We start from the raw sequence: 24,977 nt of genomic DNA, 5'->3' as shown, positions 1-24,977 counted from the left end.
GTCTATCATAAATTTAATTAACTTTTATCATTTTAGTTTTCATTCATCTCAGGAGAACCTGGTTTAGTTAACTGCTACTCATCAAATGTTCAAAGCATACCATATTCTTCTGATTATAGCAACAGAAGTAAATCCCTGTAACTGAGATTTAATTATTCCTGATTTTTTTTATAATAGAAACTCCGAGAAAAACAAAAAGCTGTACGAGAAAGTCATGGTCCAAATATGAAACAAGCGAAAATGTGGCGTGATTTTGAACAATTGATGGAATGTAAGAAACAGTGCTTTCTGAAACAACAAAGCCAAACTTCCATTGGTCAGGTAATTCAGGAGGGCGGAGAGGACCGGCTGATACTCTGAATTCATGTGCCATCATTTAGGGTTTTAGTTGATGCTACTAGATGTAAGCATAATCCCATAATGTATTTCTCTTCTTGAAAATGATTTGTACAACATTTTGCTTTCAGATTAGCCATTCCCTATTAAGTTTTCTTGGAAGATAAGATTAAGGTAGATTTAGGTTTTAAAGTTTTTTAAAAATAAAAACCGCTTTTATTGTTTTGCTTAGTTTAGATATCAGTCGTGTCGTCTGAGTTTTATGAGACAGGAGACTAAGTTTACTCTCTGTAAATGTAAACATATGTCCATTAAGAAGCATGTAGTTTTTAAAAAATGTAATAACCCAATGGCTTAAAGTTCTTCTTAATCTTTTTTTAACTTTAGAGGAATCTTTTAGGAACTAATATCTCTTGTTTTGAAGAAACATTTATCTGAAGTTCAGCAATTCCTACAGTTTCACTTCAGTTTCTCTTTCTTCTGTAAAATTCAAGAAAATTTACTATTTTGAATAACATACTTGTTCTGACTGTATGATTTAAAAGCAAATAAAACTTGGTGCACATGTCATGGCTATTTGTTTTTGAATTATATAGTTGCATCAAAATTATTTTTTAAGTATTCATTTTATAGTATTGTTTGTTTATTTATTTATTTCTGTTTTTGAGAGAGAAAGAGAGTGTGAACAGGGGAGGGGTAGAGAGAGAGGGAGAGAGAACCCTAAGCAGGCTCCACACTGTCAGCACAGATCCCAGTGCGGGGCTCGAAATCACAAACTGTGAGTGAGATCATGACCTGTGCTGAAATCAGGAGTCTGACGCTTAACCAACTGAGTCACCCAGGTGCCCCTCATTTTATAGTATTGTATTAAATGTAAGGATTAGTTGTTATTTTTACCCAAAATCTAACAGTATGAAAAATAGTCATGGAATATAGATATTATCATGTGCTAAAAAGTTAGCATAGGATTCCAAGTGAAATTCAAGAGTCCAAAGTGCTTCTAATTTCTGCTTCATTTGGACAGGGTACTTGAAGGTTTCTTTGATTTTCCCTTAAAGAAAATTATTAAATTCACATACTACCCTTAACTTCACTTCAGCTTCATTATACTTTTTTAAATGTCTTCCCTTTAGATTTGAAAACAGATTTCATATTATTAGCATGTGCATCTTGGGTTAGTTCTTTGTAGCTATCCTAGGGGTGGTGATGAGAGGTGAAGAACATTTCAATGAAGAAAGTTGTTTCAGGGCGCCTCGGTGGCTCAGTTGGTTAAGAGTCCGACTCTGATTTCAGCTCAGGTCATGATCTCATGATTCGTGAGTTCAAGCCCCACGTTGGGCTCTCTGCTGTCAGTATAGAACCTGTTGGGATCCTCTGTCCCCCTCTGTCTCTGCCCCTCCCCTGCTTGCACACGCTCACTCTCTCTTCCTCTCAAAAATGAATAAACATTAAATGATTTTTTTTTAATTTTTAAAAAATTGTTTCTACCCTGTGTGGAACATACAGACTTGATTATGGCTTTGGATCTCTTTGTTTCCAAGTGTGTTCCTACTTTTACTTTTTTGTTTGAAAGCTCCTGGTCATCAGAGAAACATACCAGCACAGAGATTATTGGTAACTCTAGCAGCTATGGCAAGAAGAGATGGGATCCCTCAGAGCAAGGAAGAACTTACCAAGAAAGTGTGGAAACAAACTTCTTGTAACAAATTTCAAGAAAAAAAAAAAGAAGCATTTTCATGTTTTATGTGGTTTGAATATGGTACTCAGGTTACTTTAGCCTCTCATTTGGGCAAGTATCAGCTACCAGAATACCAGCTACCATTTGTGCCTTTGGATCAACAACTTGATCCACCAGATACTAAAAGAGGAAAGGCTGTGTTTCAGTGTGGAAGCAAACCTTTCTTAATTCAATTAAGTCAGTTTCTGAACATTGAGGTAGACGTCTTTGTTCAGTATTGGCTACTGGCTTGTTATTTTTAAGCCTGTAGCAAGTGATGTTCCTTTAGCCAGAGTATGTATTCCTTTGCAAATATTTGAAAAAGACTGGATGTCCTTCACAGAAATAGCATTTTATTCCCCTAATGAAAGTCAGCTTGTAAGATTATTAAGCTTGGTGGTTAATTTTTTTAGCCTTTACTGTCTTTGGTGCTCTTCCCTTAATTTTTAAAATTGTTAATGACAGATACTCCAAGGAATGCTTATAATTCTTTTTTTTTTTAATTTTTTTAACGTTTATTTATTTTTGAGACAGAAAGAGACAGAGCATGAACGGGGGAGGGTCAGAGAGAGGGAGACACAGAATCTGAAACAGGCTCCAGGCTCTGAGCTGTCAGCACAGAGCCCGACGCGGGGCTCGAACTCACGGACCGTGAGATCATGACCTGAGCCGAAGTCGGCCGCCTAACCGACTGAGCCACCCAGGCGCCCCGGAATGCTTATAATTCTGATTTGATTATTGCTTGCCATCTTATTCCACACAGAAAGAGTGTGTGGATTAAACACTAAGGCAGCTCCAAAATCACTTTATTAACTGAGGCAGAGCATCATTATTACTTCAAGAAAAGCAAATTGAAAAAAAAACACCCTAAAAGTACAAAGTTATTTATAGTTTTTATGTAACATTGGACATTTAGTAATGCATCTTAATGGGTTTTCTACAGTGACTTTCCACTCATTTTGTGATTTGATTGGAACATTAAAAAGCTTTGACTACCTCTGACAGTTTTTGACAGCTGGCACTTCCAGAAGGGCTTATTATGTTTTTCCTTCAGGACTAATACTCTAGCTGGCTAATTGATGAGAGTACTTAATCGTTTTGGAAAATAATCTGTCTTCCACATGATGGCCCAAATAAAGGAGAAAAATGTAGCCTGTGAAATCTGCTTTTGCGTTCATGGATTTGCTCCTCCTAAGACTCGGTGCTGCCAGCTGCTGCGTGAAACTGACTCGCTAAACTGTAAATTCCAAAAGGCCACCGCTTATCTTGCTTTCTGTATTAGTTCAGGAAATAATCCAACTTTAAAGGTTGTCCTTTAAGAACCATCTTATAATAGGATAATGTCTTTTCTGTTATAAGTCTATTAACTGAATACAAGATCATGTCTTTTTCAGGTCCAGGGAGTGTACCAGAATGGTCTGAGAGCATTGTTCAAAGGCTTGTGGAACTCAAACCGGATCTTAAGAAATTACAAAATGCTTCACTTTCCTCTTTAGATTAATACTTTCTATCATTTTGCTTTATTTATTTCCATGGGCAGCAATAATAAAAGAAGCCATTTCATTAAACTATCAAATCCAAATGTATTATTCTGCCTTATTAGTTTATATAACATATATAAATTTTCTGGAAGATTTTAAGCTCTGGTCATTTTCCAAGTATGATTATTCCTTAAGGTTTTAGGCTAACATGATGCAGAGCACTTTTGGTAATTGGAGTAAAATAAAAGCCCAAATATGTTGCTCCAACTAAAAATGTATAAATTTGCTGAATTCTCCTGAATTGAATCTGAAAATACGCAGTAATGGATAACTTGCCAAAGCTGCCTTTACAAAGGCAAAATCAAGTTTGGGTTGAAAATGACTTCGTATGGAGATGTGTGTCTTCTAGAAACCTCTGTGTCATATGCAGGCATTTTCCCTAAATTAGTGACTAATGAGCATGAATCAAAGACTTGTTTCTACAAATGGTTCTAGGCGCTTACATCATTCCCCTTGTTTGGCACAAAGGAGTGTTTAGCCCTAGGGAGTGGGTAAGTAAGCAGCCTGATGATTAACTTTCATTAAACTTGGTTATTTCAATAACTTACCCATTGTCGTAGTGAAGGTAAGATCTAGATTATGTATACAACGAATCCTTCTTTTTTAAACAATCTGTGGCAGCCAGGAGATTTTTTTTAAAGGCACTTTGATTAAATTTGTAATTGTTTCTCCAGCCAGGAGGAGTCACTGGCTTCGCTCCTCCTCCCTTTCCTTTTAATGAGAGCAGCTTAATTAGAGCTGTTTAGTATATGGCAGCCAGGCATGAGGTGAACACTTTGTCTGGGACGGATAGAGAGGGATCTTTCAAAGTTATCTGTGTATTTTCAATCTTTGTCCCATCTTGAGACAATATTAAGAAGAGAAAGTTGTCTATAACAATCATTTAGTCCCATCCCATCCTTACAAAAGAAATAAAAACCTAAAACACAGAATCCAAACAAGTGTTTTGTGAAAGACTTGGACAAACGTGCTTTCTGCTCCTATGCTCCCTCTTTTGGCAAAAACTGGAAGTACTTTCTCGGCAAACACGGATAATTTCACAATTTCCTCTCTAGAATTGCTGAGCGACTTGAGTCACCAAACTTGGTTTACTGCTATGGAAATTCACTATTCAGAATTCAGGAGGAGATTAAAGATTTCTGCTTTTCAGTGAAAGTAGTAGTTTCCACCTCGGTTCAGAGTGTAACAGCAGGTTCCCTGCAGGGCTGCCGCTTGACCCTGCACGTGGCACACAGCCATAGAACTTTGGAGCTTGAAAAGAACCTCAGAATGAGTCGTGCAATCATTTATTAAACCGGGACCTTCGAGAGCTCTCTCTCAGTACCGCGGCTATTGCAGCAGACCACTTTCCAGCCACAGTAGAGTAACCGCAATGCGGCTCACTCCTCACGAGGGAGCCTGTTTCATTGTTAAAGAGCACCGCCTGATTAGTCTCTTGGTTCTAAAAATGAAGCAAACTCAGATTGGGAAGGAAGTTTTTTTTTAAAAAACAGCAGTTAGGCAAAGCAAGATTGAACAAATTAACTCCCTGAAGCTTTGTAATCATAATCATGATGATGATGATGATGATGATGATAGCAGCTAACACATTCTTGGACCCTCAGTATGTACCAGATACTGTCTAAATGCTTTATGTGTATGAACGAATGTAACTCTCACAGCAACCCTAGGAGGTAAGTATTATCACCCCCATTCAATAGATGAGGAAACTGAGGTACAGAGAAACTTCCACAGTATATCACACCACTAATACCTGTGGCAGAGCCAGGGCCCAAAACCTGTGCTCTTCACTATTGCGGTGTAGGTACTACAGTGTGACCCATGGATATACTGGCTGTGTATATGCAGACGGGTTGATGTCCATTTAATGAACTATAATACATGTGAAATTATAATTTTAAAAAATGTGTTCACTTACTATGTGCCTAAAGGAAAAAAAAAAACTTTAGTAAATGTTTAAAAACAAACTCTACCAACCAGATGTGGGAATTCCGCTAAATGAATGTCAAGTAAATGCAAAAAGAAATTTAGACATAGAACAAATGGAAGCTGTATAGGTTATAATTTAAATCTTTCTCTTTCTCTGTGAAAGTGTTAAAATCATATATATCTCTTGTTGCTGGACATATAGATAGACTCCAGTTTCTTACTTTATGAACAATGCTGCAACGCAACTTAAGAGTTGAAATACAATACAATATTAAACAAAACCACAAAATTTATTTAATTTGGTCAAATCCAAAATCCACTGAATAGTTTTACAGACATTTCTTGCCTCTCTCTATGAAAATGCCAAAGCTAAATCAAAGAAATTAGCAAGATATTACTTTCTTAATTGGAGAATGAAATTGTAAATTCATTCATTCATTTTTTTATATACAAATATTTATTGTCTTCTGGGTGCCCGACATTGTGCTAAGTGCTAAAATATAAAGTGAACATGATCTGGTTTTGGCTTTCAGAGAGCTCACAGTCTAGAAGACTCTAATACTTTGTAGCAAAAATTAAAAAGTTCTTTTATATGTAAAAAAAATCAAGGAGCTCAGAGGAAGAAGCGATTAATTCTGACATGGGGGACTGAGGTAGGACTTGAGCTGGGTTTGTAAGGAGGAGTTAAGATTTTGATAGCCATGGGAAAGGAGGAAGATGTAAAGGCATTTAAGAAAATGGCATGCTCAGGAAGTGACAAGAAGTCTAGTATGGCTCGTAAAGTTACCTACCCATTAGGGAGAGGAAGGAGCTCCTGTCACGTGCCAAGCCCTTGTGCTCTGTAATTTGTGTGCTGGGCACCCAGCTAAACTCTGTGAAAAGGTACAATAAATGTGTCAGACACGGCCCTGTCATTAACAGGACTACGATACATTAATTTTTTTAAAGGACTACAATACGTTAGACAGCAGCAAACATACTAAAACCTAATAACCAAGTGCTGAATTCTGTGTTGCTATCGAAGTTCAAACAAAATGGAGATCTAGAGAAATCAAAGAGGAATCAAGGAGGTCTGATCAAGGAGGTCTGATCAAGGAGGGAGGAAAGATCAGGGCCTGGAAAGATAAGGATTTGGACAGGTGAATGGGAGAGCATGGGAGGGCAGCAGGGATGAAACCAGCAGGTGCTCATTGGCCCTTTGCTGCATCCAGCTTTGTATCAAGCATATGAAGCGAGAAAAGGCGTGGCCTCTCCTTCCAGGGAACTTGAAGTCTAGTTACCAAGATGGAAAACGGAAAAACGTAACCAATGGTTGAAGTAGTTTACAGCACTGGATTATCCGGTGGGCAAACTGATACTCTGAACTTTCTGAAAGTGTTTGATATTTCAGAGATCAAAGAAGTTTTCATTAGGAAAATCAGAGCTATTAGACTTCCTTACACTCTTCTCACGGTTTAGGGTCTCAAAGTTTTGATTCAGCTTTTTGGAAGGGGATCAAGACTTAACAGACCTAGGACGTTCAAAGGAAAAAACACTTTGGGCTGGAACAATTTGGGCAGGCTGGAGAGGGACATGCAGATACAAGTTAACTCTTCTGGCCACAAGGGCAGAATGTGACTCCGGGAGGAAGCAAGAGCTTGTGGGGAAGAGGAAGCCCTGAGAAAGGAATGCCCTGAAGTACTAGCCAGACAAGGCTGAAGGGAATCAGGAACAAGTTGGAGGTGGAGAAGCAGTTGGAAACCAAACTGCTGAAGGTTTTGAGTCCGTGCAATTCCAAGTTCTGTCCATCGGTGTATGCTAATAGGGAGTTGTTAATATCCCTGCTTCCCTTAGACCCTCGATGAAATGAGAGACTAACTACATCGTAGAGAGTAGCAAACAGTCACTGCCATGGGAGGCTGTTATCATGGGTAACATGATTTTTTTTTTTTTTTATGACAAAGGAGAGGCAATAAGCCAGTTATTTATTGCTTTGCATTTAGGGAGATATTTTTTACACTAACTCAAAGATTCAGCATGTTATTCTTTGATTCAGGTTACAACTCTATGTCATTTCTATCATCACTTTTTTGTTCCATGTAACATTTTCAGATGTGTGAAACAGATTTGATAATTCCAGGGAACTGAGCTTAGAAGCAGTATATGTAAAAGTTACACTTCTGTTGAGAGACATTTTTATAAGTTTATATGATTTTCTATATATTAAAAAATGTGAGAAAAGATTTCAGAGCTGGTGTTTAACTGCACTTGATTTCTTTTTCTTGAGAGTAGGAAAAAGAACTCATTTTTTGTTGTAGTAATTGCCAAGTCACCAAGCAGAGCCTCCATGCTCAAAGAGACCCACTTGCTAGTGACTTTGCAGTGTCAAACAAATGTTCAACTTTTATTCTGACACTTCTTGAAGAATTTGATTGAAACTATATATGTCCAGATAACACTCAGCAAAGTGCCCTTCTTGCATTTGTTTCAAGATATATTTGGAAACAAGAGAGATGACCTTGGATGCAGCTGCTTTTCCAATTTAGGACTTCTCTCTGGGTCTACTGAATAATATTTCCCAGCATTGAAAATTCAAAGGATGGAAAAACATTTTAGTTACTATATGCCATAAGCCCTATGATAGAGGATTTTTCCCCCAGCAATATGTTCTGCCTCTAAAAGAATGATATATTTAGACCACAAACTCTATGCTAGCTTTCTAACCATCTATTTCAAAATACATTCAGGAACACATTTGCTTTTCATCAGAGCGCCTTTTTGTAATCTAAATTGAGCTGCCTTGCTTTTTAAAATATTTTAGCATCTAAGAAATAAAAAATATCAAGCAGTTAACCCTTCGCCTTTGCTTTCTGGCATTCAAAATTTGTTTCAAAGCCAGGGTTCATTGTAACTTGATGTAAGATCTAAAAGAAGACTGGGGAGGCTCTGACATCCACAGCTAAGGTTATTGCCACCTGTCCAGATGACAATACAAGTCCTACTAGTCTAACCTCAAGCCCGAAAGCCAAGGCTAGCTTCCAGTTGTATCTACATTTAGCCCACGGAGATGGATGGTTTTAACTGTCATTAAAGTGACATTCTTTCAGTTACCATTATGCATATTTTGGAGGTTCAAGCAGTTCCATTTTTAATTTGTTGTCACAGTCACAGGACAAGACTTAGGTAACCTGTTTGATAAAGCAATTTTACCTTTAAGCAAATGAATAACTAAGAATTATAGTCTTATCATTGTCCTACATGGCATATTACCAGAGATAGTAACATTTTCCATTTTCATATGGTTTCCTAAGATGTTATAGTCAATCAGAGCATTTATAGAGATGATTATGTTGTTGGCAACAGTCTCCAGCATACGCAGTACGTGAATGCCCAGTAAAATGTGTTAACATGCACACACACACACACACACACGTAGACATAGAAAAACCATTTTATAATACTTCAAAGGATAACTTGTTCTCAAAGATTCCTTGTTGCTTGATTTGGTATCCAATCAGTTATGTCATCTGTTAGCCACAGGGTGAGTGATTTTGAACAGTCAACAGATTTTTAAAACTTACTACTTAAGATACTCTTAAAGATGATCCGTCCATCAGATAACAGACTGATCTTAAATTTTTAATTGTCATAAGTTATTGCCCCAGCCTTGCTTTGCAGTTTCCTAATTCAAAAACTGGTGACTTTTATCTTTAATCTGACATTTATTCCTTAGTAAAAACAGATTTTTTCCATGGGTGTGGCTATTGTGTATACATTTCCATTATTTTATTGATGTTGAACCAAAGTAATTGCTACAGTCACTGCACTGCCCTAATAAAGTAAATAAGAGTTAATAGTACCCAAACTAATAGATTTTATAGGATAAGCAATAAAGTTTTCTCTTACTGCTGCCAGAAACTCCTCCAACTGCACAAAACTTCTGAACTGTGCTTTTTTTTTTTTTAATTTTTTTTTCAACGTTTATTTATTTTTGGGACAGAGAGAGACAGAGCATGAACGGGGGAGGGGCAGAGAGAGAGGGAGACACAGAATCGGAAACAGGCTCCAGGCTCTGAGCCATCAGCCCAGAGCCCGACGCGGGGCTCGAACTCACGGAGCGCGAGATCGTGACCTGGCTGAAGTCGGACGCCTAACCGACTGCACCACCCAGGCGCCCCTGAACTGTGCTTTTTAAAGATATGAAAAAGGAAAATATGATGATACCTACAAAATACTCCCAAGACCTGTAGTTCTCAAAGAAGATTTTAGTGATGGAAAAGTCTCAGAGAAAAGGTAATTTTATTTTAAATATTACAGAGATTAAATGTGAGTTTTGCTGAATGTTTTCATAAAATATCTTTCAAATATATGTTTTCTCATCCTTCATCTAAAAACATACAAAACTTTGAGCCAAAAAGAGTATTCCTGCATGGTTTGTGGTTATTAAGTCTGTCAGTATGTCTTGGGAGCCCTTTTCTCTCTATCCAGCTCCCCTTATATTCTCAGATACTCTTAAGCAAATCAGAACATTATTGATGTTCAGTAAGTATTCATTGCTCGAGAATTAGTATCTCACTGTCAGCCTTCCTAAGACAGGAGAAATTTCTAGCAACTACAAAGTGAATATATTTCCCTAAACGCTTTTTATCTGTGTCTTCCATAGATGGAATTTATATCCAGCTATCTGCAGATTTATATAGAATCTGGTTTACCCAAATATTTGCAGTACCATCAAATTAAGTTTCTTTATTTTCTTTTTCTTATCATGCCCAAATATCTTACCTTGATCTTTTTGTTACAAAATACAGATGTGTTTATTTAATGAAGGCAGATCTAGTATGTTTCTGGTTCAAACTCATTTTAACATCGTACCTTTTTTCTGTCCCTGACCCTCTCCAACTTTGTTGGTTCTCATATCTTTTTCTCCTTGTTTATGCATACCATTCCATTACTATTTAAACTCTCTCAGATTGTGGGGCTCCTTGGTGGCTTAGTTGTTTAAGCATCCGTTTCTTGATTTCAGTTCAGGTCCTGATGCCATAGGTTCGTGAGTTCGAGCCCCATGTTGGGCTCGGGGCTGACAGCAAGGAGCTTGCTTGGGATTCTCTCTCTGCCTCTCTGTCTGCTCTTCCCCCACTTGCACTTTTTCTATCTCTCTTAAATAAATGTGAAACTTTCTCTGATTGTGTCTCACACATTCTCTTGCCACTAGTAAGTTCACTTTTGGAGCATCTTCCCAAAAAAATTTTTTTATTGAGGTAAATTTGGTATATAACATTATATGAGTTTCGGATGTGTACATCTTTGCACACTGATGATTGTACGGCTCTGTGGATATATTAAGAAACATTGTGTGACTACACTAAAAACCACTTTAAATTGGTGAATTTGTGTGGTATGTGAATTATGCCCCAATAAAACGGTTAAAAATGAATATATAGCTCAATGTAACAGAAGTCAAATGATATCAAGCAATATTTGTTTAAAAAAACAAAAATCCCTCACCTACTTCAGTCTTCTCCCTTGTTTGAGGTATTTCCAAAGCTAGCTTTTGGAATATTCTTGCTGACATTTTCATTGTGCACACAAGCGCATATGTGTATTTACAGCCTTTTAAAACTGTGTACAAAGGGGGTTATATTCACCATTCTGCAACTTGCTTTTTTAAAATTTTTAAAATGTTTATTCATTTTTGAGAGAGACAGAGAGCGCATGAGCGGGGGGGGGGGGGGGGGGGCAGAGGGAGACACAGAATCTGAAGCAGGCTCCAGGCTCTGAGCTGTCAGCACAGAACCCGATGCAGAGCTCGAACTCACGAGCTGTGAAATCATGACCTGAGCTGAAGTCAGACGCTCAACCAACTGAGTCACCCAGGTGCCCCTGCAATTTGCTTTTTTGCATCAAAGAGTAAGTTATAATAATATGTCCATATAGAGTTGTTCTTTTTTTTTTTTTTTAATTTTTTTTTTCAACGTTTATTTATTTTTTGGGACAGAGAGAGACAGAGCATGAACGGGGGAGGGGCAGAGAGAGAGGGAGACACAGAATCGGAAACAGGCTCCAGGCTCTGAGCCATCAGCCCAGAGCCTGACGCGGGGCTCGAACTCACGGACCGCGAGATCGTGACCTGGCTGAAGTCGGACGCTTAACCGACTGCGCCACCCAGGCGCCCCTATATAGAGTTGTTCTTAACAGTTGCAAGTATCTAATTCTTAAACAATGTTCCACTACATGCATGTAGCACGATTTGATTAACACGCTCCTGATTGAAGATCCTTCTATATGTGTCTTGCACTCTGATGCAAGTATATGTGTCAGGCAAAAAAAAAAAACCAAAAAACAAAAAACCTTAGAAGTAGCATTATTGTATTCAGAGGTATGTGCGTTTAAACTTTTGATAGATAGACATTGCCAGATTACTCTCCAAAGAACTGGTGATAATTTGTAATCCCATCAGTTGTGTATGACAGAGCCCAGTTTGCTATTCTGTTGCCTAAACTAGGTATACTGGCTTTATAACACCTTTGTCAGTATGATAAGTTGAAAGAATTAATTTGTATTTTTAGATTTATGAGTGAGGTTGAGTTTTGATGACCTGTTTTTAATTGATTATGTGGTATTTTTTCTAATTGAAAAATCCATAGTGTTAATTGTAGAAATTTTGAGTAATACGGCAGATAATTAAAAACATGTATAATCCCCTACCCAGAGTTTATCACCATTTACAATTTTTCTTCTGGCCTCCTTTGTATGGAATTTATCTTTTGATTATTTTTAGCAGATAATGAGGTTGGTAAAGGAGCTAATTTTTGTATTTGAAATACACAGCTAATGGGGCGTCTGAGTGGCTCAGTTTGTTAGGCTTGTGACTCTTGATCTCAGGGTTGTGAGTTTAAGCCCCACGTTACTACTACTTAAAAGAAAATATGCAGTTTACAAAATGAGGTTATAATTCAGCTACTTAGAATATTGCTTTGAGCTCTTTTAATCAAGGTGCTATATAAATATTCAGTGGACTGAACTCTCCTGTGCCAAGCTTTTGGGATCAGCTAGTGGAAAAATCATTAGCATTCTTTCCTTGACACTGTACTGTCACTACCAGGGCTGAAACTGGATGAGATTTCCTGGGAGCCAATGGGTCTCTTAGTAAAGGAGACAGCTCTACGATCCTTTAATGGCATGGAAGATAGAGGAATCCTGTACCTTAAAAGACAAACACACATTTCATATTATATGTTTATGTGTGTGCCCATATATATAACCATTATTCTCACTCGCACATGCACAAAACAGAAGATGAGATTAGTGAGCCAGGATAGGAACATGCTGAAAGAGTGCTGGACACCTGGGGAACAGTAAAATGATTAGCACACAGGGTAAGCCATCCAAAGACAAGTCCCATATGGTAATCATGTTTCCTTATCTGATTCTTCCTTTGGACTGGAAGAGCATGGAATGCAGGATTAGTTTCTGTTCACAGTTGTATTTCCCGTGCCTGGTTACGCACACAGGCAACTTTGATCGGTGAATAATGAATGAATGAAAAGTGAATGAATGTGACCTTGAATAAATCACTTAATTTCTTTGGACTTCAGTTTCTTTCTCTGACAACTTCAAAGAATAACTAAAAGGATGAAATAAGGTAATGTATGAAGGTGGTGGGTAAGACTGAAAGTCGGCTCCAAGCTGACTGTGTCTCCTCCTTATTTTTATGGAGCTAGATATAGTTGCCATTCAGGCCCTAGTAAGGAGGCCCTACTGTATACAGCAACTGTCTGCGCATCATCTTCCTGGTTAACCAGAGAATAAAGTAAATACAATGCAGCTTTATAATTAGAAATAATTGCCAGTGACCTGGAGGCTTTGCCATCTTAACCACTGCCTCATTCTCAGTATTCAATGGTATCTTATGGTGCACCCGGGTGGCTCAATAGGTTAAGCAACCAACTTCAGCTCAGGTCATCGTCTCACAGTTTGTGGGTTCCAGCTCTGCATTGAGCTGTGTGCTGACAGCTCAGAGCCTGGAGCCTGCTTCGAATTCTGTGTCTCCCTCTCTCTCTCTCTGCTCTCCCCTGCTCATGCTCTGTGTCTCAAAAATAAATAAACGTTAAAAAAAAATTTTTTTTAAAGGCATCATATAAATCTAACACTGAAGTCCCATCAGGCTTAGGGTAAAGTTATAGAAAATGGATGTTACTGTGCCTTTAACATGCTTAGAAATGCATCTGGTGATTATGTTTAAAAGCAGAGATGATAACTCAGGAAGGCACATGGTATATGTTTAGAATAGTAGCTATTCTCAGAGTTGACCTATTGTACATGATTGCAAATGAACGCCTGTCCTTTTTAGTTTATCTTGTATCAAATTGTCAGAGACCCATTCCAAGTAACGATTACATTTTGGAGTAGTGTAAAGAAAAAAAAAAAAAACCTCTATGAAAGATTTTGTGATTTACTCAAGAAATAGTCTATGACCTTTTAAGTTGGTTGAAAGAGAAAGCTGGTATGATGTAAAACCAGTTAAAATAAGAATAAGCTTGGAAATATTAAATAGCATCAACTCCTAGCCCTTAGGGAAGATAACTAATGGCCCAGGCCCTAAAATTACAATTTTTTAGAATTTTTCATAAAAACTTGATATAAGTAGAAACATTTCTCAGGCCAGTACACCCTAATGAAATGCCATAAAAATAACAGACTAGCACATAAAATTTTTTTCTATTTGTAACCAACAGCATTGCATAATCAGGCAGGAACCAGGAAGTAAAAATAATCACAAAATTAAACAAAGTGATCTGTTTTCGTTACTCCAGCAGGAGTAAAAAGTGAAGATAAATACAGCCAACAAGTTCCTTTATCAAATTTGAAAATTCTTTCCTTGTCAGTCATTCCTTAATAGAATAAAAATGAAATTTTTACTAAGGCTTTTAACTCAACACTATCTTTTAAAAAATCTTTTTTAACTGTGGTAAAAAAAACACACATATTCTAAAATTTACCATCTTAACCATCTTTAAGTGTTCAATAGTGTTACCTATATTCACATTGGTACAGTAGACCGGCAGAATGTTTTCATGTTGCAAAACTGAAAACATTATAAGCAACTCTACCCATTAAGCAACTCTCCATTCCCCTTCCCCCTGGCAACTACGATTCCACCTTCTGTCTCTGAGTTTGACTGCTCCAGTACCTCATATAAGTGGAATTCTACAGTATTTATCTTCTTGTGACTGGCTTATTTCACTGATCCTGAAGTCCTCGAGGTTCACCCATACTGTATCATGTGACAGGATTTCCTTCAAGACTGAACTCCGTCCTTTTTAATATCATTTTTGTGGTACAGTCTATTCTACCCTTAAACATCTTTTAATGCTCCAGACCATAACCAAATACAGAATGATGAGAAGCAGGTCGGAATGCACATTTGACCTTCCGAATTCTCCTGTCAAGAAATCAAAAGAGGTTATAAAGTGATTAAACACTGTAGGACTTCCCCAGTGTGAGAAAAACTATTTGATGCTAAGTTAGCAATCAAGACTCTGAAGACCTTTTGCAAGCCACTTGTATTGAAGGTTTTTATTTGTTTTGTTGTTCTAGAAATGCATTTGACCTAGTACAACTTTTTTTTTTTTTTTTGAAGTATCTGCAAATATATCTCTGCTGCTGGGTTATTTTTTTTTTTTCCTTCAAGCCTGCAGACATTCTTTCCAACTTCTTCAGATTGAGTTAGCTGTGTTCATGTTTGAGAATAACCCTCCTCCCCTATTCTGTCATAGCAACAGTGTGTTAAGAGAATGCAGTCGGGAACTGGAGATATTGTTAGGTCACAGAACCAAACAAGATTGAGTGTTAAAAAGAAGCAGAGCTCATTCAATTTCAGTCTTCCTACCTTATTTTTTTTTTAGAAGATGTTTGTTTATTTTTGAGAGAGAGAGAGAGAGAGAGCAGGTATAAGCAGAGGAGGGGCAGAGAAAGAGGGAGAGAGAGAATCCCAAGCAGGCTCTGCACTGTCAGCACAAGAGCCCTACTTGGGGCTCGAACTCACGAACCGTGAGATCATGACCTGAGCCAAAATCAAGAGTCGGATGCCTAACCGACTGAGACACCCAGGTGACCCCCTACCTTAATTTGTAACAGCTTTGTTGAACTATGATTCACATATCATATGCTTCACTCATTTAAAAATTCAGTGGTTTTTAGTATATTCCCAGAGTTCACAACCATCACTACATTCCCTTTGAGAACATTTTGCCACCCCCATAGGAAACCCTGTGCCCATTAGCTGTCACTCCCCATTTCCCCCAGATCCCCTAGCCCTAGGCAATCACTAATCTGCACTCTATAGATTTGTCTATTCTGCAATTTCATATAAATGGAACCATACGATATGTGGCCTGGCTTCTTAGCATGTTTTCAAGGTCATCCATGTTATAGGATGTATCACTTATCCCTTTTTTTTAAATTGTGGGAAAATAAAATTGACCATCTTAACCATTTTTAAGTATACATTTAAGTATTTTAAGTACATTCACATTGTTGTGCAACCAATCTCCAGAACTCTTCATCTTGCAAAACTAAACTCTATTTCCATCAACAGTTTCCTGTTCTCCCTTTTTCTCAACCTCTGGTAACCATTATTCTACTTGGTCTCTATGAATTTGATTCAGGTACCTTATATAAGTGGAATTATACAGTATTTGTCCTTTTGTGACTGGTTTGTTTCATTTACCACAATATCCTCAAGAACTTTGTCATTCATGTTGTAGCATGTGTCAGAATTTCCTTCCTGCTTCGTTCCTTTTTATGACTGAGTAATATTTCATTGTGTGGATATACTTAATACATTTTGTTTATCCATTCATTAGTTGATGAGCATTTGGGTTATTTCCACTTTTTGGTTACTATGAATAATGCTACTATGAACATGCATATGCAAGTTTTTGTATAGACATGTTTTCAGCTCTCTGGGACACCTACCTTGGAGTAGAATTGCTGAGTCATATGGCAGCCCTATGTTTAACTTTTTGTGGAGCTGAGCAACTTTTTCACATCAACTGCATCATTTTACAGCAGCAAACTAGAGAGGTTCCAGTTTCTCCACATCCTCACCAAGGATGTTGGAGAAAAGAATGTTGTTATTGCCCACCCTTTTCATCATAGCCAAACTAGTAAGTGTGATGTAGTATCTCATGGTGGTTTTGTTTGCTTTTGCCTGGTGGCTAGTTTTATATGAGTTTATTGGCCATTTGCACATCTTCTTTAGATAAATGACTCTTCAGATCCTTTGTCCATTTTTTAATCATCTTGTTATTGTTGATTATTCATGAATCCTGACTACGAGTCCCTTGTCAGACAAATGACTTACAAATATCTTCTCCTATTTTGTAGGTTGCCTTTTTCACTTTCTTGATGGTGTCCTCTGAAGGTTTTTAATTTCAATGAAGTCCAATTATCTGTTTCTTCTTTTGACACTTGTGTTTTTCGTGTTGTATCTAAGAAGGTTTTGCCTTCTTAGGCACAAAGATTGGGATACCTGACTGACTCACTTGGAAGAGTATATGACTCTTGATCTCAGGGTTGTGAGTTTAAGTTCCACATTGGGTATAGAGATTAGTAAGGAAACAAACTTAAAAAAAAAAAAAGCACAAAGATTTACTCCTGTTTTCTTCTAAGAATTTGTAGTAGTTTTTGCTCTTCTATTTAAATCTATGATTCATTTTTGGTTAAGTTTTGTATATGCTGTAAGAATGAGATCCATCTTCAGTATTCTACATGCGTGTATCCATTTGTCCCAGCACCATTTGTTGAAAGATTATTTGTTCCCCCTTCCCCTCCATTCAATTGTCTAGGTACCCTTGTTGCAAATCAATTGACCATAAACCATGACAGTTTATTTCTGGATTTTCAATTCTATTCCATTGATCTATCTTCTAACTTTGTTTTTCCTTTTTAAGATTGTTTCAGCCATAATCAAAATAATCAAAAGATGATTTTCAGATTTTTATCGTGCACTGAGTTGAGAGAGGGAGATTTAGGTTCTGCTTTGTCTGTATGAAGTTGGAGGTGCCTACTGGACGCACAAGGGGAACTGTCCAGTAGGAACTATATTTAGGAGTCTGGTGTTCCAAGGAGAGAACAGAGCTGGGGAAAGAGATACTCAAGATGTGAGAATCAAGAGCACATAGGTCCCATCACCCTTCCCATCTATTGCTCCGTCCCTCTGTGCTCTCTTGGGTTCCCCCCCAACAGTCTTTCTCAAGTTATTTCTTCACAGTTTCCTAGGTGCTCCAGACCAGAGAGATTTCCCCATGCTGTCATTCTCTAGAAGTCTTTCCATTATGGAACTGACTTCACCAAGGTTGAAAAACCATTACCCCTCAACCTTTCAATTCTTCCTTTTTGTTTAGATATTAAGTATGCAGTCATCCAGGGAAACCAGTAGGGATGAGTAGGTTTAGGAGAGGGGATCTTTGGAAACAGGCATTTATAAAGCTGGTTCAGATTTGGATTGGCCCTGAAATCATTGCTAAGTGGTAGGGATGGTAGAGCCTGAAAAGAGAGTGAAGCGGGGAGTCACTATGGTACACAGGAGCGTTTACTACTACTACTCCACCATGGCATTTCTAGCTCAGCTCAAAAGGACTTTTGGTACCTTTTAGGGAGCTACTATAGTTTAAGAGAGAAAGATGTCACAAAGGAAGGCCAGAAGAGGCCTTCCCAGGGAAATCAACTCCTTGCTGTGATCATCACTTTAGAGTCTGATTAAACATTTTGCAGATGGTGGTGATGGGTGCACAACACTGCGAATGTACTTAATGCCACTGAACTTACACTTAAAAATGGTTAAAATGGTGAATTTTATGCTCTGCATATTTTACCACTATTAAAAAAAAATGTTTTGCAGGTCTAGAAACCAGATCCCAGGGCCTGGAATGTTTCTGTCTAGTCCCTAAGATGCATCTTTTCCTGTTACCAAAAGGTCTGAGACACCCAGTTGGTAATCAGAAGCTCTTACAGGGAGCCTGGAAAGTAGCTGCAGACTCTTACGGCATTTTTACTTCCAAGTATGTAAGTACAGCTCTGTGGTGGCTGGGAAACTGACCAGGAGACTGTGTCCCTGTCCTTGCCTGTGTAATGCTATACAAATACTGTCACATTTGTGTCATGGAGGGGGTCTCCTTTGGTCAATACCCTGTGGGCGATCCCTCTGTTTGTTGTTACACAGGATGAAGTCTAAGTAGACAGTAAATGAGAAGGTGAAGTTTCCTTGGATTGTCCATGGTGGGGAGGCCCCAGGTACAGGGAGACTGAAGGATGAGTAGAGGCTAGCCCATAACTGCAAGTTCACGGTTGCCCCCAGCAACACTTCTTATGACGTGTCTGCCTTTAAGTGGCTGACCTTAGTAATTTTGGATTCTCAGTAGTTTTCTTCTCAGAAGTTGACCTTATAAAGAGCCTCTGGGGTTATCTCCTACCTGACCCTTCACCCTGGGCCCCCATCTTCCCTTCCCATTTCTCCTTCACCAGTAAAACCCATTCCTTCATCCTGCCCTGCCTGTGCATGTACATCTCTAGCACGAGGGAAGGGGACTTGGGGGACATTGGTTATTTTTAGTTTAGGACTAGTATAAGGTTGAGACATGGTCAACCAATCCCAGACCTGAGCCCACTGATGTCTCAGATTTTAAGAAGCACCAACCAGTCTTTCCAAGTGCCATGTTCCACCAACCCTTTCTTTCACTTGTCTTGACATTGTTAGACCCCCCCACGGTGTGGTTTTATCGCCTGCCTCCATTCAGATTTTCTTTTTCCCAGATGTGGAATGCTTCACAAATTTACATGTCATTCTTGTACAGGAACCATGCTAATCTTCTCTGTATTGTTCCAATTTTAGTCTGTGCACTGCCACATCAAGCACCTTCCTTTCAGATTCTGAGGGTCATTTGACTTTGTCTCTGGCAGCTGCCATTTTCTGCCTCCTACCTGACATGGCACCCTGTGTCATGTGAACCCTTACACATGGTGGCTCTGCCCAGTCTGGGCCCTTAGGGAGGGCGTCTAGCAAGATCAGCTTAATTTCTACGTCCACTTTTTTTTTTTTTTTTTAATTTTTTTTTCAACGTTTATTTATTTTTCGGACAGAGAGAGACAGAGCATGAACGGGGGAGGGGCAGAGAGAGAGGGAGACACAGAATCGGAAACAGGCTCCAGGCTCTGAGCCATCAGCCCAGAGCCTGACGCGGGGCTCGAACTTCCGGACCGCGAGATCGTGACCTGGCTGAAGTCGGACGCTTAACCGACTGCGCCACCCAGGCGCCCCTCTACGTCCACTTTTACAGGACAACCTCATTCAGTGTCCATTACACTTTTTGTGTAATATTTATTTTGGGGAAAGCGGAAACAGAGGAGGGGCTGAGAGGGGGGGAAAGAGGATTCGAACCGGCTCTGTACTGACCAACTGACAGCAGTGAACTCGATATGGGGCTCAAACTCATGAACCATGAGATCATGACCTGAGCCGAAGTCAGATGCTCAACCAATTAAGCCACCCAGGTGCCCCCATTACACTTTTAAAATGCTTAAACCAAATCACTCCAGTCTCTTTTCTTGATACCTTTTCTTCATACCTTTTCTTTATACCTTTTCTTTATACCTTTATACCTTGGCCTTTACACCGAGCTGTGGGCTTCCACACTTCTGGCCCTAAAGCCTCAGCAGCTGTTTGGTGTAAGCCAGCTCAGTGCCCTTGCAGTGAGTTTGGGGAATCTATTAGCTTTGTCCCTAAAGTTAGACTCCACACTGTCTCAGAAGAATGGTAGAGGGAGACAGAAGACGAGGGGTGGTCAAGAGAGAAGCTAGGAAAAGATTTGTACTGATGCTAGAAAAAAATGAAAGCTCTTCATGGGTTTACTTATGCAAGATGCAAGGTAAAGTGCAAACACCTTGACCCGGCAGTTGTTCCGCACCCCTGACCACCTTCCAAGTTCACACACACACACACACACACTCACCAGACACACTTAGCAATTCAAAGCTCTGGTCTGGAAAATCTTGCCCCTGGGGTGTCAGTTAGTCCCCTAGTGATGACAGGTTTAATGGTTCCATATCTCTGCATTCCACAAGGACCACCTACCCAGAGGCCACACCCTCCTGACCTGGTTAGGCAGGGCCGGGGACTCCACACGGAACATGAGAGCAGTATGGATCGAGGGTCCAGGGGCCTGTGCTCTGGTTTGGGTGAATCGCTCTGGGTTGCTGTGTGACTATATCTATGTTGCTTGCCTTCTCTGTAATTCAGGGTCCGCGGGTATAAAATGGGACTGATGGTTCTTGTCTCATAGAAATATCATGAGAAAGTAAACTATGGTCTTTGAGAGTTTATGCCTCTAAGTAGTCAAGGAGTCAGGGAAGTCCTGTGTTTTCTCTTTTTTGGATATTGAGGGGAGGTTTCCTGGGCTCTCTTATGCAAGCCCTCAGAAGACATTTAATCAGAGAGTAAGGCTGAAATTTTTTAAAAAGCAAACCTCACAAAAGAAGAGCCTTGGGGCACCTAGGTGGCTCAGTCAGTTGAGCTTCTAGATCTTGGTTTCAGCTCAGGTCATGATCTCACAGTTCATGGATTCAAGGCCCGCATTGGGCTCACACTGACATTGCAGAGCCTGGTTGGGATTCTCTCTCTCCCTTTCTCTCAAAAGAAATAAATGAACTTAGAAGAAGGAGGAGGAGGAGGAGGAGGAGGAGGAGGAGAGGCGGCAGCGGCAGGAGGAGGAGGAGGAGGAGGAGGAGGAGAGGCGGCAGCGGCAGGAGGAGGAGGAGGAGGAGGAGGAGGAAGAAGAAGAAGAAAAGAAGGAGGAGGACGAGGAGGAGGAGGAGAATAAGGAGAAGGAGAAAAGGAGAAGGAGAAGAAAAAGAGCCTTGAAGTATCTTAAGTGTTTCCTTCCAGACAAAAGACCAGGAGATTCTTTGACAAGTTTCTAGCCAGTGACCTGGAATAGGGGATAGAGATGCTTTATTTTTCTTTCTTCCAGTTTCCCTTTCTGGTCTGATATCTCTTCGAATGACACTCGTTGGGGTAGGGCCACAGGTTGTGGTAGAAAACAATGTCCCAGCTGCTCAGGTCTTTCTATGGGGTAATACTTGATCAGCCTACCTTGTGGGGGGTGGGGGGGGAAGAAACAGACTTTTTATTGATTTGTGTTGATTTGATTGTTCGTTCAATCAGCCCAGCTGATTGAGTGCCCTCTGATGGTCTGGTCACCCGTGGTAAAGTGCATCTGGAGGGAGACACTATGGTCTGCCAGTTACCAGCCTGCAGTCCTACAGCCCTGTGCCCAAGAACCAACCATAGCTTCTCGTCCTGGTGAAAGATCCTTGGGTTCTTGGTTGCTGTCTCAGCCTCCTATTGTTGCTGTAACAAATAACCACAAACCTCAAACAACAGAAATGTGTTCTCTTATATTTCTGGAGGTCAGAAGTCTTATGAGCCTAAAAATCAAGGTGTCATCAAGGCTCTGTTCCTTCTGGAGGCTCCAGGGGAGAATCCAACTTGGTGCCTGGCTTCTGAGGCCACCACGCTCCTTGGCTCGCGGCCCCTTCTCTGTCTTCCAGGCAAGCCATTCCAGCCTCTGTCACACTTCCCTCTAGCTGACCCTCCTGCCTACTTGCGCCAAGGGCCCTTGTGATTAAGTTGGGCCCCACCCTCTCCTTTCCTGGGTTTCTTGGGACCTCAGGGCTGGGTAGGAGCCAGTGGGGGAGTACACTGATTAGAGCCTTTGGAACTTTCCTCAAGACAGGAGGCAGTTGGACATTACAAGCCTATTGAGCCCCCTCCCTGCCATGGTCTCCATTGACGACCATGGAAAGAACTAAGAGTCGGGGAGTAAAAAGAAGAGGGACCCCATGTGTCTGGAAGAAACTGGATGAAGAAGGCTGAAAGCAGTCAAAGGGGTTGACGCCACTTAAGCGCGGCCTGGTCAACAACATCCTCATTCACCCGGATTTTGGAATCACTTCACCAGAGCACGACCTCAGGTTTCCAGCCCTTAAGGCCTTTATTTTCGGTTTGGGGTATCTTCTATTGTTTGAAGGTTGCCTTGCAACCCGTTTGCCTGGAGGGTTTAAACAATATAGAGTTTCTTTGCTGAGCAGCAACAGTAGCCAAGAGAGACCGAATATAAACTTTTAAGTCTATTTTCTCAGAGTTCGTACATCAGCAATGGCTTTAAACAGAAGAACTCGCGCCCCCTGGCTTGCCTCTCCCTGGGGGAGGGGGAAAGGGTGGCTGGTGGAGAACATTTTGTGTTCTCTTATCTTTCCTACTGGTGGAAGGGGACAAGCACCAGAATAGGAAAACAAATATCTGGCTATTAATACACCCTAAGTCCTCTAGCACATGGATTGGATTTGTTTATTTGTGAAAGAGAAGGATGCTTCTCTCTGACCGCAGGCTCCCCTGCCAGCTGGAAGGGAATGCCAGGCACAGTGCCCTCCATAAGGTGAAGGGGATAGGGGACCTGCACTGACAACTTCCCACTTAAAAGAGAAAACCCTCAGACTTTTCTCAAGAGAAGTTGCTTTTCTGGCTCGACCTGCCTCAAGCCCCAGCAGCGTCATTCAGGGGGAAATTAAGAAAGAAAGGGGGAAAAAAAAAGGAGGGTTTACCACCAAAGGGTCATGGAGTTGGCCCCACCCCACCCCCCACCAGACAGACATGTGCGCGCCACCCTCCTTGTGCCCAACCTGCGGAGCCAGGGGTCTGGAGAACCCTGCCAGAAGAAAGGACATACAGGCTCCTCGGGTGGACCACTTTACTGGCAGTGAGCAGGGCAGAAACAGGAGTGTTTCCCCCTCAGAGGACAGGCCCTTAAAGCGGAAGGCAGGCCCCTGAGCTCAGATCTTGGGCTCCTGTCCTCCAATATGCTCCCTTGGGCCTCTTAGTGGTCTGAAGAAAGCAGTGTCCCATAGTAGACAGAGCTTTCTGGAGGGGCAGGTGGTTAATTAATTATAAGCCTGCTAGCTGGGAAAAAAGCCAGAAGAGGGAAGAGCTTTCTCCCAGGAACAGAAGCACGTACACGCCTATGAGCCCCATACCTGCCATGTCTTGAGCAAGTTTCAGACTGCCCTTTGACCGCCTGAAGAGGTCTCTGCTTGCCACCCACCAGGGTCAGGCCTTCTCAGGTTCCCGGGAACATTTTGATGAGCCAGGAGTCCCAGGCACACACAGAGAAGAGGAGGCCAGTACTGGCAGGGGCCTGTCCTCTCCAAGAGCAAACAGGGACAAAGGTCGGTGTACTTACGGCTGCCTCTCCCAGCCTGCCTGCCTCCCTGCCAGGCCAGATGCCCCAGGTTGTCCCAGCCTTGCTACACGATTGCAGGAATCTGTCATCTCGGAGCCTGCTGGGTCACCCATTACCCCAGATCCAATTCCCAGGCAGGGGAGGTTAGGACACCTGAGCAGAAGGCAAAGGCTTTGGCAACTCAAGAGCTTTCAAACAGAAATGCTGTCGTGTCTTTACCTGTTCGGTTGGGAGCCAGACGTGTTCCACGTTATGATGCCATCATGGAAATATGTACGAAAGGAAGAATTTGTAAGCTAGCTCTCCTGCCTGTCTGGAAAAGGGGGCCCTCTGAGTGAACCACAGCTCTTCAGACACTCAGAATTTGCACAAACTTTCTTTGTGATGATTTCTTATACCATCTTCCACTGCTACCCCCAGAGCGTTTGACTTTGTCTGTGCCCCAGCGGGTCTAGGTATCTGTTGGGCTACTCAGTGAGAATTTAAACAACTTGGGGGCCACTGAGGTTGCCAAGCATACACCCGTCTGGCACAGATTTGGCGTGAGAGCAAACAGGAGAAAGAAGCTTGGTGTTTTGTAAAATCACTGAGGCTCTGGCCCACTGCCCTTCTTGTTTGGGATTAGAATTAGAAGTGGTGTTTGTTTGGGGCGCCTGGGTGGCTCAGTCAGTTGGGCGTCCAGCTTCGGCTCAGGTCCGTGAGTTCAAGCTCTGCATTGGGCTCTGTGCTGTCAGTTCAGAGCCTGGATCCTGCTTCGAATTCTGTGTCTCCCTCTATCTCTGCCTCTACCCCACTCACGCTCTGTCTCTCTCTATCAAAAAATGAATAAACGTTAAAAAAAAAAAAGTGGTGTTTGTTTGGGGCACCTGGGTGACTCAGTCAGTTAAGCGTCCGACTTTGGCTCAGGTCATGATCTCATAGCTCATGAGCTCGAGCCCCGAGTCAGGCTCCGTGCTGACAGCTCAGAGCCTGGAGCCTGCCTCGGATTCTGTGTCTCCCTCTCTCTCTCTCTGCCCCTCCCCTGCTCTTGCTCTGTCTCTTTCTCTCTCAAAAATAAACATTAAAAAATATTTTTTTTAAAGTGGTGTTTGTTCTCCTCTTCAGCCAATGGAATGATGATGACATAGCAGCTAACATTCATTGAGGTACTGCTGTGCTAAGCACAGCACCCACCTGAAA

At 40.8% G+C, this 24,977-nt stretch overlaps 1 protein-coding gene, 1 long non-coding RNA gene and 1 other non-coding gene across 4 annotated transcripts in view; 2 read left to right on the top strand and 1 right to left on the bottom strand.

Annotated features, from left to right (window-relative positions):
* The window catches only part of IFT81 (intraflagellar transport 81), an 89,369-nt gene extending 84,412 nt beyond the window's left edge, over positions 1-4,957 (top strand). The window contains exons 19-20 of one of the 2 annotated variants that reach the window (XM_030292459.2): positions 178-321; positions 3,448-4,957. In XM_030292459.2, coding sequence (XP_030148319.1) covers positions 178-321; positions 3,448-3,549 — 246 coding nt within the window. In that variant the 3' untranslated portion in view covers positions 3,550-4,957. Of the gene's footprint in view, positions 1-177; positions 900-3,447 lie in introns of those variants that run through there. The other variant, XM_030292457.2, reaches the window with a different exon arrangement.
* A 4,732-nt stretch (positions 4,958-9,689) lies between these two features.
* The window catches only part of LOC115498800, a 29,320-nt gene continuing 14,032 nt past the window's right edge, over positions 9,690-24,977 (top strand). Inside the window, exons 1-2 of the long non-coding RNA XR_003963960.1 lie at positions 9,690-9,795; positions 18,407-18,570. This is a non-coding gene — a long non-coding RNA (uncharacterized LOC115498800). The remainder of the gene's footprint in view (positions 9,796-18,406; positions 18,571-24,977) is intronic.
* On the bottom strand, positions 19,314-19,420 carry LOC115498914. Its single transcript, XR_003964021.1, has one exon. It is a non-coding gene; the product is annotated as a U6 spliceosomal RNA (small nuclear RNA).

Source organism: Lynx canadensis, chromosome D3 (genome assembly GCF_007474595.2).
Source record: "Lynx canadensis isolate LIC74 chromosome D3, mLynCan4.pri.v2, whole genome shotgun sequence".
Lineage (NCBI taxonomy): Eukaryota > Metazoa > Chordata > Mammalia > Carnivora > Felidae > Lynx > Lynx canadensis.
Note: the sequence above shows the minus strand (reverse complement) of the source record. Positions and strands in the feature narration are given on the sequence as shown.